The sequence below is a fragment of the Theobroma umbraticum genome, unplaced genomic scaffold (genome assembly GCF_002168275.2).
Source record: "Theobroma umbraticum cultivar Fairchild unplaced genomic scaffold, ASM216827v3 scaffold_95.0, whole genome shotgun sequence".
NCBI lineage: Eukaryota > Viridiplantae > Streptophyta > Magnoliopsida > Malvales > Malvaceae > Theobroma > Theobroma umbraticum.
In genome coordinates, this window is record NW_018397257.1 from 7,868,333 (window position 1) to 7,881,102 (window position 12,770).

The 12,770-nt window shown below is 34.0% G+C and overlaps 2 protein-coding genes across 2 annotated transcripts; both read right to left on the reverse strand.

The window, feature by feature from the left end:
* Positions 1 to 1,619: 1,619 nt before the first annotated feature.
* LOC110412433 (F-box family protein) lies at positions 1,620 to 2,865 on the reverse strand. The gene has a single exon (XM_021422966.1). The coding sequence runs from the start codon at positions 2,810 to 2,812 to the stop codon at positions 1,772 to 1,774; it is 1,041 nt and encodes a 346-aa protein (XP_021278641.1). The 5' UTR covers positions 2,813 to 2,865; the 3' UTR covers positions 1,620 to 1,771.
* Positions 2,866 to 8,324: 5,459 nt separating this feature from the next.
* Positions 8,325 to 12,299, reverse strand: LOC110412029 (Leucine-rich repeat (LRR) family protein). The gene is made up of 10 exons (XM_021422433.2): positions 12,070 to 12,299; positions 11,913 to 11,984; positions 11,733 to 11,825; positions 11,547 to 11,628; positions 11,366 to 11,422; positions 10,662 to 10,726; positions 10,481 to 10,576; positions 10,208 to 10,294; positions 10,022 to 10,102; positions 8,325 to 9,804 (listed from the first exon to the last, which is right to left on the reverse strand). The coding sequence occupies exons 1-10, from the start codon at positions 12,166 to 12,168 to the stop codon at positions 9,049 to 9,051; spliced, it is 1,488 nt and encodes a 495-aa protein (XP_021278108.1). The 5' UTR covers positions 12,169 to 12,299; the 3' UTR covers positions 8,325 to 9,048.
* Between the last annotated feature and the right edge of the window lie 471 nt (positions 12,300 to 12,770).

The following is a 12,770-nucleotide window of genomic DNA, read 5'->3' on the forward strand; positions in this document are numbered from 1 at the left end:
ATGAATGTTAAAAGATGTAGGAATATATCGCCATCAAGTATAGTAATAGTATTAGAGTCTTGGCTAGCTTGATTTACAATCTTTTGCAAATTAATCTTACCTATTTTACGATCTTTTCCTTCACAGAACTAAGTTCGGGTTTGATTCCTTTTTATGTGTACCAAAGAGTTCAGGGTAACTAGGGGAGTTTATATTTTTTAATTTATTTTAATGTTATATTTATAAAGGCTAACTTGGCAAACATTTTAAAGAGTTGTCACATATTCATTAAACTTTATTTAAGAAAATTAATCAATTAATATAATTACTAAATAAACCTATAAATTTCGTCGTATAGTATAAAAATGGCACTACAAATTAAAGGTTTAAGATGTCCAAATAGGTGGGCAGCCAACCTTAATTAGGGATACGGACATGATTCGGCAAAATTTATGGTCTGAAAATTGAGGGATACCCACTTCTTCCCAAACCATAGAATTGAATGGTTGGGTTCACACTTATTGCAATTTGCAACAAATTAAGGGCTCCCCTTGTCCTCTTAAACTTAATATTAAAAAAATAAAAAACCTTTCAAAAGGATCATCAACAAGTAGCAGATGGTTAGTATTTAGCTGGACGGCAAACATAGGGACAATATTTGTGAGTTAATTGCACTTTTGTCTGAAAACCTTTTTGAGATGTTTCATTTTCATCCACGATTTAAAAACAAAGATTCAATTTCTTTTATTTTTGACATTTTGAAAAAAAATTTCAATCCACCAATTCGTCAACAAATTATAAAGATATGGAAAGAATTTGTCACGTGCACAGATTAATTCACCTAAGCGCAACTTAGTGAATTTTGTTCATATGGCGCCCATTTTCTAATTATGTGTCGACATATCTATGGTTTTGAAGCAAATTTAAAATTTTCTGCATAAAAAAAGTCAATAATTTTATTAGAGATAAAATAAAATAACTACAATGGAAATTGAGCGCAATTAAAAAGATAGTTAACATCCACAAGTTCACTTCTGTTTAAAGTATTCTTAATATGACAACTCACTGCCTAATAACCTGTCTAGCTGTTCAACTTATTTCAATATGTAAATATATATCCGGCGAGGGCCGGTAAATTTTCCAATTTTGATCTAATATTACTTTTAATTTATACCTGAACATGAGAGTCAGCTGTTACAAGGATTTAACTGAAGTTCTGAGATTCCCATGGAATTAACAAAATAAGCTGTGGCCTTTCATTTGCATGAAAACATATAATAATACGTGAAATAATGCTATAATACTATAAGCTGTGGCCTTTTTTCTTTTTATATATATATATATATATATAATACTATAGAAATCAAAGTCAAAACCACCAATGCAAGAAATTAAAGAAGCCCCAATGACATGAAATACTGCTGTCTTAATATATACCAAAATAACATCTGACCAATTCGTGCAGACGATAATGCACAAAAATCTTGGCAGAAAACATCAGTCCGGAAAAAAGTCAAAAGAAGTATACTTATTCATAACCTAGAATTATTATATTACTTTTCCCATTTGGACCACGGAAACATTGCAAATGTATTTCATTTTTCTGCTTTAATTTTGCACCAAGCATGAGAAAAAGTAAAGAATGAAACAAATTAAATAATCAATTGAACAACTTCAATTACAAATTTACATGCATTATGATTTTAGGTATCAAAATTGTATTTCTATAAAAATATACATCTTGTGGTGGGAAGAGTTGAATCTTTGAACCTGTAATTTTGCTGAAATCTTATTACCTGAACAACATTGCTGACCAAAATGTTACAAACCCGGCAACGCCAATACTAATGCAAACCAAATCCAAAGCCCTTTCTTTCCTTTGCCTCCTTTCTCTTCTCTCCCTTTTCCTCTCTTCAAACTCCTCGTACCTCTCTTTCCCTTCATTTCCAATCCCTTTCTTCCTCCTCCCATTCTCCATAACCCCTTCCAAAATTACCAAACTATCCTTCCCATTCAACCCTTTCCCTTCCATGTCCTCCATCACCATGCTCACTTCCCTCACGTGCATCTCCCGTCCTTCCTTTCCACCGCACGTGACCACTACCCCACACTCCACTAACTCCCTCGACGATCCCCGCCGTCCACCCCCGCCCACGACCATCCCAAACCGGACCTGCACATCACCCGTCAACCAGTGCCGCTTCACGGAAACAGCTCTCCTACTCGACATGTTCACCGCCGCCTTCTTCCGGCTCGGGTCGATCACTATCCAGCTCAAACTCAAGTTTTCCTCCAAATGTTTTAGCCACGTGTCAACTTTATTGCTACCTCCAAAATACTTAATCGGTGTCGGAGCGGAGTCTTTCGGGTCAAGTAAATCCACCCGGAATGGTGAGCACAAAAACCAGCTGCTTGACGTTTCCATTTCTTCAACTTTAGAGTAAATAATTTTGTTCCGATAGGAAATATCAACTGCAGAGATGAGTTCCGTTGGCAGAGTCAAACAGTTGACGTTGAGTTTTAACGGTCGGAGATCGAGAAACGGGAAAGCATCGGAGAAGAATGAGCGGTGGCCGGAAGGGAAAGCGGAGATGATTTTTTGGAGACGCGGGTGATTAACGGAAGGCCACGTGGAAGAGCAAATGTTTTGCCAGAGATTTTCTTCGGAAGAGAGGGCGTGTAAGTGAGACGATGCGCAGGCGAGGGAGGCAAGGGAAGGGCCGTCGAGTCGGGTGAGGATGTGGGAATGGAGGATGTCGGGATGGACGGTGGAGATGGTTTCGTTGCTGGCGTAGCCGCCTTGATCAACGGTTGTGGATGTTATGGTTTTCATTTTGTTAGAAATGAAGAAGAGGTTTCCTTTCTGAGTTGAGACCGAGCGAAAGTGTTAAAAGGACCATCTTATAGGAGATTGCAAACTTGTTCAAACAGTCAAACACGGACTTGTGTTGGGAAATATCTTGCTTACTTCCCTCCCACCTATCATGAAAACCCGTACACCTTATTTTTATGTCTTTTTTATTTAATTTTAGCTAAAGTGGAAAATCTTGATATTTTTACAAAAATTAAACGTTCGTCCTCAACACACTTTTATTTAAAGAAATTTCTTAATATTTCAAAGGGGTTTTTCCTTTAAACTTTGTCTTCTGATATAAAGAAATATTGAAAAATTTTATGTAAAAAAACTGTTTTACGCATTAATTTTATTTTTTAATGTTTATAATTCATTAAAATTTTAAAATAAAATAGTAAAGACTATAAACATTTTAAGATTTAAAAAAGGTAAAAGAGTAAAAAAACTGAAATTCTGTTTTTAACTCTACTGTTTCAGTTTATAAATATTTAAAAAAATGAAACATAGTTTTGATTAATCGTCATTATAAAATAAGCTAATATATATGTTTATATTGGACACATTAATTATCACTCACGAAATTCTATTACCTCATTAATGAAATACAACTACAAATCTTTAAATATTTAAGATTAAATATTAAAATTTCTTAATTAAAAAAATAAAACATTTTCAATTTTTTTAGGTTCTTTCCTATCTTCATCAAGCATCCAAAATAAATGCTTTTTAAAAGGAATTGCCGAAACCTAACAAAGATTGAGGAACTTGATAAAGAGATTTGGTAAGAGGATTATGATTTTTATTGAAAATTAGTGTAAATGGGGTTTAGATGGAATTTAAAAAATTAACAAAATTGACTTTAAGACGAGCCCTTTAATAAATACTATCTTTAAGATTTATTTCATCTCATTATTTTGTATGCAAAGGAGAATAATGTAAATAACTTTAGAGGTACAATTAAGTTAAAATCTAATTTTATCCTACACTTTACGAGAGTAAACCACTAGATATACTCGAGAGTTTGTAAAATTTTAAAACTTACTTTCTACAGTAAGTAGATTATAAGGAATTTAAATGATTTTGTAATTTATATGAATTTAAGTGTTGATGTTAATAGAATACAACACTTTTCTTGTTTTTAATTTTTCTATTTTTGTTTTGTTTTTATTTTGATGCATCAAATGGTTGATAATAAACCCTTTATGTAGGCTTGCAAGTTTTTTTTTTAAAAGGATACAACCCTTTCATTAAGACACCACTTTGTCTGAAAAACATCTTTACATTTTGCAAGACACAATCTTTAGATAAAAGTATTGTTTCAATAATCATCTTATGAAAAGACAATCATTCATTCCATAAAATATAATCTTTGAGTTATAATTTGAAACGATAACTTTTTATATTTAAACTTTTGAGTTATGGTATTTTTTTAATTTATCTCATAACCTTTAGATGTCATTTTACCAAAAGATATAACCATTCACATGAAAAACCTACCTACAATTCAATAGTCATATTATGTTACTTTATGTGACATAATATTTGAACTAAGATAACATTTCATTATGTGACATAATTTTTTATTTTGAAAATACACCAACAGAATAAGAATTCAAATATAGAAATCAATTAAAAAATATATTACTAAAATCAACAAGTAAAAATTGTATTTTTAAAGTTGCATAATTTTACCAAACTGAATTTTATTGACATAAGAAGGTAATGGAATTGAGAGAAAAAGATGATAACATGAAAAGAATGGTTGTAAGGAGGTTGTAGAGGGAAGAAAAGATTTTTTTTATTTTTATGTATTTTTTAAAAAAATTATGAATATTTAATTTTGAATTTTTAAAAGATTTTGAATTTCATTTCGTTAATGAAGTGATAGTAAATCTTTAAATATATAAAGATTATGCATTGTCAATATATCAAATATTTTCCATTGAATTGAATAAGAATCAAAGGCCTGCATGCACCTCTAATTGAGTTGCAAAATTCACAATAAAAAATTCTTGTACCCCTAATGTATATCCTCCCAATTCTCAAATAATAATAATAAAAAAAATCAATCATCAAGAAGCAGGACAAATGATCTTCCCTTCAACTGAATTAATCTTTCAATAATTTTAGAGTAACCATTTGCACTGAAGATTTCACCAAACCATTTGCAGGCAACTTGGTGTTATACCTTGAATTTTGGGGACAGTCGGCTAAAATTTTTGCGTGTGAATGTAGTTAACAAAACCGAACAAGGGTTGGTGAGTAGCATTGCCCTCACTTGGAAACCAACTGACACTGGATGACGCAGCAAGTTCATGAAAATCAAAATGGGCCGCTACTATTTTTGCATTTATTAAACCTACTCAGGAAGTGGACGTTACGTTTCGGCACTCAAGTTTTATCCATACATTTATTTGTTGATAAATATAATATATATATATATATATATTGGGTACAAAATGTATGGATATATTGATTGGGTAGACATTACATGAGCTAGTGCATTCTTGCTTGGCACCCATTTTAACACTTGTGTTTCACATGCTCCATTTGTGGATGCATGAAAGAAACACATGATTCATGGGGAGGTACATGGAACTTTCTTGTCACAGTATTTATTATTAATCACTAAGCAAAAAAGGTTTACAGTCAAATTTTCTACACCCTATATATATATATATATATATATCCCATTCTCTTTGACCCAATCGTTCCTCTTTCCACCAAAGCGTGCTACTTGATCAAAAACTGTTTATTGACAATGAAGACATGAATCAAAGTGAGGGATTAATTCATTCAATAAAGAAATTACTGAAGGATCAAAGTGGGTTTCTTTTTTCTCTTTTTAAAGAATCGAAATGGGTTTTTGTTAAAACCAAAAAAATTCTAACTACAATGGTTGGGGCCACGTAATATGCCATAAATTAAGCTATCTTACTGTTTGAGCTTTAACTTTTAAGGAGTAAATAAGGTTATCCTATGAAGTTGGTGATGGCCTATTAATTTACCATTGATTAGTTCTATTATATTTTCGCCAAACTGTATTGAATCATGGCCAATGTGGTCATTTTCTAAACTATGTTCTGCTAAACCGTATAATAGGTTTCATTAAATTAATCCTTCTCTTAAACCCTAATATTTCAATGTCAAGTTAGGTGAGAAAGTGACAATGTTTAATCAGTTATGAATCGAAGCTTTTGATCTAGTGGTTTGATAGTCAAATCTTAAACTGTAGGTCTTCTACAGTTTGAGCCAGCCCGTGAAGGGCATTGTTTAGTCAATTATGCATGTTTAGTCAAATCTTTCATGTCCATAAATTAATTATATAACTAAAATGGCTTGGGTGTTTGATTTTGTTTAGTCAATTATGCATGTTGGATTAGTGGAGGCAAATCAGCTCGTAAAATAATTCAAATAATGAGCAATGAATTATTTTATGATTAAACAACCCTCCTGAAGTCTACCACCAACCCTTTTTTCTTCAGCTACATCTTTATTTTTTAGGTGATTACATAACAATCAAGAGTTATATATATGGAAAAGGGTTTATTACTTACTTATTTGATCTTATTCATTTTGTATAGAAAAGTCAAAAACGTGACTAAACAAATAAAGAAAAACAGTTTAATGCATTAGTTTGAAACATCCCAAATCAAAGGCAAAAACCTAACCTGTTGTTCTCCTAAACAATAGAAAAAGAAGAGGAAGAAGCAAGATTAAGGTCATTGAAAAGGATATGTTGCTGCTTTTATCCTAATGGCTTTTTCTCATTCGTCTTCTTAACCAATTTGGCACAATAAGACTTTGGCAAATTGACTGTGTCAATATGAATGTACTCATTATTCGCTTCTTTTATTTTATGAATAATTAAATGGGACATTGTTGCAGCAAATGGAGATAGTGCCAAATAAGTGGAAGCCAAGCCAGCAAGTGACCATGTACATTCACTTGATCAGGTTAATTAACTGAATTTATTGTGGTTTAGACCTTCTCTATTAAATATTTTGATCATTTCCATATCTAAATTTATAATTTAACGTGGAGATAAAAAAAAAATTTGACCGCAATCAAGGTAGTTAATTTCCATGTGAATTGTATTCATTAAATTATCTCGGGTGGGATTGCCAATATATATTGTCAATTAGTCTTTGTAAACTCACCTGCCCTACAACCTCATTCATCTTCCCCGGGATTGCCAGCCAATGTGTCTTGTCAATATGCAATTGTTCTTTGTAATTGTTTCAAACTATCCGCCTGGCTACGGCCGGTAATTAAATAAATCAATTACAATTCACTTCAAGCCCAATACAGAGCTAGCTAGTCTGTTAATGAAGGAAGCAGCCAGTTGATAAGAAATTCAACTAGGATCACAAAACAAAAAGGCAAATTGTTTGTTATCTCCCTCCCACAAGGCTAGGTCCAAGATACCTGGGACAATTGAATCTGAGAGGCTTTATTATTCATTCCCTTGGAATATTATAGATTAAACTGGGTGTCCCATTTGCCAGTTCCTAACTGAGCTTGCCCAAAATTCTTTCATTTGTTTATTTTATTTTAGTGTTTGATATTTTGCGTGGATACTTCAGGAACATAGTTTTGTAGCTGACATTGGCATTTCCTTACAATTTCGCCGGACTTGACATCATGCTCAGAACTTGTCTCCAGTGGCTGGCTGACCCGAAAATGTTTCCTTCAAGTACGGGGCTGCACTTGAGACTTTTTCAAGTGGACCAAGGCGCCGGCCGCCATAGTGGAAAAAAACCACAGTGCGGTGGAGAATATTATTGCCATGATAGCCATTTGCAATCAGTGGTTTTTCACCGAGTTTCAAGGGATTTAAGTATTATTTAGAAAACTTTTAAGTAAGGGCACTGTCTGTCACATTCCACAAATACTGGTTTCTTTTCACAAAACCATAAACATAACAAGTTATTGTGCCTTAACTTGGGTAAATAGAATAAAAGGAAATCATTAAGTTTAAAAAGAAAAATGCTATAATTTCGGATCGATATTAGGGTAACTCCATTTCGCCAAAGTTCTTAAATTTGGTAATCAATTGTTCATAAAACTACATAAAAGGTCAAAGCTTATCCACACCTTTTAGGTAACAAGCATGCTGCTTGGTTGAGCTTAATTTTGACCGTATCCGATGAATGTGAAGTTGGTTCACTTCCACTGCAATCCATCAATCAAAATCAATCCACACCGTTTCAAACTCAACCTAGCGGTCAAAGATTACAGGTGCTAATTTAGAAGGGAAACAGAGAAACATTTGACTACAAGGTTTTTAATTAGATAACGCCAGAATTAAGCTGAGCCTTTAATGATTTAAAAGTTGACTGTTTAATCACTTGGTTCTTCTACCTAAATAACCAAGTTTCCAGCATGCATGAGCTAAATTTGTTGGCGTAGAAACTGTATTTTCCAACAAAATTACCAAAACTTGATCTAGTTCTAATTCTAATGTGTTTCCATGCCGTTTGGCCTGCAATTGTAAAATTGTAATGCATAATTCATATCCATTCATGTATCGACTGGGCTCAACATCCATCAGACTTATGGACAGTTCGATACAATTTAGCAAGTGAAAATGCAAACCGAATTAGCATTATTTCTTTGGTCTGTAGCACCCCTCTACCAATAAAACGACTAAGCATTTTTTCTTTGCTACTTGGTAAATGGTGGTGCAAGAATGAAACTAGCCGGAAAGTTCATGTTCCATTGAAACAAAACCAAGTGTATGTATCAACTTTCTTTTTAAACACCAGAATTGAAGAAGAGGGTAAACAAAAAACGAAGACATAGAATTGCACCATTCTCAATATTCCACTCCCCCAACCTTATCATTATTGAGCTCGCTCTCCCTGGCCAGTCTTCACCACTGAGAGCTAACATATCAGTACCTTGAAGAGAAGATAATGGTAAAGGTACTCCCAGAAGAAGCCTTAAACTTACTCCTTGAAAACACTTACCATGTGGCAAGTCTGAAAGTTACAATTCATCACTAGTATATCTGATTAACCACTCATCAAATGATCTCGATTCTTTACTGCACACATACGGCAAGATAACAATTGAAACCAACATTCACCTAAGACATCACTAAGTTGAGCAGAAAAACCTCAAACAAAACAGGGGATGCACGAGAAATTAAGAACGGCAACTAACAACTGAATTCTAGCTTAACTGAGAAAGACTGCCACTGAAAGTCTGCTTCACTCATCATCCCAGGTTGATGCCCCGCCCATTCCAACTTCAACTGCTGGGGCCAATTGAAGTTCAGGAAGCACACCACGTTTACTTTTCTTCATTTTCACAGGGAAAGTAACTAAACTACCTGTTGATTTCTTAACTTGACCAGATGTATCAAATATCTTCCTTTCACCATCATCTTTTGGATCTGCAACATCAGTTGTGAACAGCTCTGTGAAAGAGGCACCTCCATCATCAATAATGTCAAGTTCGGCCCGTTTCCCTAATTTTTTCTTCTTTGGTTCCTCTTCAACCATGATACCATCCTCACCCTTGTGCACTGAAACTTCTTTCTTCAGGAGCTTATCATTTGTTTTCCTCCCTTTTTGTATAAATTCTTTCTCCAAACCAAGAAGACTCACATTTTCCTGTTCCCCCTTTGATTTTTTCTTCTTTTCTTCCTTCTCAACAATGATATCATCCTCATCTACTGGAACTTCTGTTGACAGCTTGTCATTTCCTTTCTTCCTTTTCCTCTTCAATTCTTTCTCAGCGTCATGACCCGTAGCATTATGAAGATTAATATCCTGTCCTTGAACAGACACCTGAAATTTGGGATTTTTTTTCCCTTTCTGATCCTTTTTCTCCTCCTTATGAATTTCTCCCTTGTAAGCAGTGTTATGTGAAGCAATGTGAACAATTTCACCCATTTCATTTTTTATACTTTTATCAATTGGTCTAGCATTGAATATGTGCAAGGTAGGCAGTAACTTTTTAACCTGCAGTAGAGTCATTTATAGTAATTATGTCCAGAGACTAAGGTCATAAAACTTTTTTTCTTGAAAGAAAAAAGGAAGAAAAAATGTAGACAAGAAAAGTGTAAAAGGGCAAACGTGACTACCTACAAAACAATAGACAAGAAAAGTGTAAAAGGGCAAACATGACTATCTACAAAGCATAGACAAGAAAAGTGTAAAAGGGCAAACATATGCCTACCTTCTTTGCTAATTTATCCTTTTCAGCTATAGGGTTTCCTTGTAGATTGAGATTCTTCAGATTAACTAATGAATCCAGTGCCTGTCATTTAGTTTGTTGCCCATGAACAGTACTGAAAATGCAATTCCCAGGAAAAGAAAAAAGACCATAAAATCAGGACAAACATCAAGTTTGCTTGCAACTAACCTTCAAATCTGACCATCTAGTGATTAAGTTATTTCCCAAGTCCAAATTTTGAAGTTTCTTATTATAAGACAACTCTGCTGGGAGACTCTGGGCAATTCACACACATTAAAAGAGGGAGACAGGAGACATCAGTGATTAATTAACAAAATTAAAATGTATAGAAATGGGTAAAGAATATAGGAAATAAAAATGAAAGAAGCTAACTGAAACATAATAGAGGCCGCAATGTACGAAACATGCTTAATAGGATAGTCATTATGCAAAAGAGCATACTTTGATATCATTGTGGGCAAGTCGAAGCTCTTTTAATTCAATGCAGGACTTGAATGAAGACTTGATATCTTGAATTTGGCAGTTAGACACAGAAAGCTGGAACCAAGAGCAGTAGAAAAGCTTTAGGAGTAATCAATTGAAATTGCATCTATAACATAACAATAAAGGAAGAACTCCTCACCTTTGTGACAGATTTCAGCTTGACAAGCGAATCACCAATTTCACTGATAGGATTTCTCGAAAGCACTGCAAGAAATTCCAGACAACAGAGACTAACATCCAAGTTAAACGACTTAAGAGATTTCTGATGCACCAGTTCGAAGAAAAAACTGGTTTTCTCTCCTCACTTAGTTTAGGTAAGTGAATAACACTAAGAGGACAAAAGTTATGATAGTATCCATGAAACAACTAAGAACAGTTTTTTTTGCATTTTAAATGACAAATAAAGTGACCAAACTCCTTCATGGTGCTTGAGAGTTGAACCTTTTGGCACTAACAACATTGTACTCTAATTACCAAATTTTAAATTAGAAAGAGTTCATGTATAACCTATCCTAAATCCCGGCCAAACGAAAATGCCTTTTAACAGTATGCGGAGTCATCTTAAAAGGGTTGGATTTGAGTAGCGCCAAGAAGAGGGAAAAGAAGTAGGGTGATGGGATGAGTTAAAAGCATGATTAGACAGGGTTAAGCAGAAATAGTTATCCCAACATTCCACTCCAGAATAACAGAGCTGTACTCTATATCATCTCCATTCTTACATTTGAATTTCAGCCAAAAGGCAATTTAAGTTAACTTAGAAAAAAAAAATCATTGTAGGGTGTCATAAAAGCACATGCTGATGGCACCTTAATGAATGTCAAAATAAAGGCTATGAACCCATACCAAGAGTGTTCAAGTCTTTCATTCCATCAAGGCCACATATTGAAACAATCTCATTGTCTGCACAGCCAGCGAAACGGGGTCAATTGGCACTTTTATCCTAATTGCAAAGGGGAAAAAAAAACAGTCTTTGAAAACAATTAGAACAAACCAGCAATGTAATGCATTTTATTACAAATCTTACCATTCAAAATTAATGCGCGTAAATTCACAAGTGACCTAACCTCTTCCATTGATCTAAGCTTATTTTTGCCTGCATTCAACACCTAATTTACAAGCAAACGAATCATTTTTTCTTTTTTGTCAATGTAATGCATTTTAATTTGTTAATAAAATTAAGAATAAACACAGAAAGTTTAATGCTACTTACAGTGAGCTTAGTGAGTCGTTCAATTCCTTTCAAAGTTTGCAATTTGTTTTGAACAACTGATAACCATTTCAAATTAACGCAGGACTTCAATCCCTATAAATTGAAATTAAAGTTAAATTTAATTGTATTTAATAAGTAGGCAGCAACTGAGAAAAGATTAAACAAACAAAGAAAAAAGACCTCCAGTGAAGCGAGATTGTTAAAGGCCAGGTCGAGTCTTTCCAGGTTTTTGAATTCAGCCAAGCAAGAAACCTGTAAAGAAAAAAAAAAAAGAGAAGCAATGAGAGGAGAGGAAATGGAAGGGATTGGAGAAAGACGAATGGCGGCGGCATCGTACATCGGAGAGAGCTTTGTGGTTGAGAGAGAGAGCAGTGATGGTGTTGGCATCATGGGTTTGTTTGTCTTTCAAGAGTTGCTCTTTGGTCAAGCGAGCCATGGACCGCGGGGTATGGGTTTTAGCTGTAACCCTAGCTTTTCTGTCCAGCGAATTCGGCGGCGAGGCGGAGAATGTAGTTTCCTTTGAAGCATGAACAGGGGGAGAGACTGCACGAAACGTGACTTAGCGGCCCAACATTTTAACACAAGGAAATGTCCGTTGTTCCCCATTTTATCACTATTACGTAGTATTTTTTTTTTTCAAAAACATAAAATAAATGGAATTTTTAGAAATAAATATTTTTTAAAAAAAAATTAAATGTTCAAACTAGGATCTTTTTTGTTATTTTCGAAAATTATTTTCCAAAAATAAGATCAATAGAAAGAATAAAAATAGAGTAATTGAAGGAAATCATGGTGAAAAGAAGGCAGTTACGTCCTCATTTCTTCGTAGACCATTTAAAAATGGGAGAAGGAGCCCATCACAAAACTTACCTAACTCGTGGGTTTTATCTTGCAGTGTACGTAGCCTCTAAGCCTCATAATCAGATTTCAATTCAGGTACTGCATCTCAAGAGTTCCAAATTCCGGTCAGCAAACATGGTTTTAAAAATAGAAATGAAAGATTGAATCATAATTTTGGTACTAAGCTGAGAATTGGAA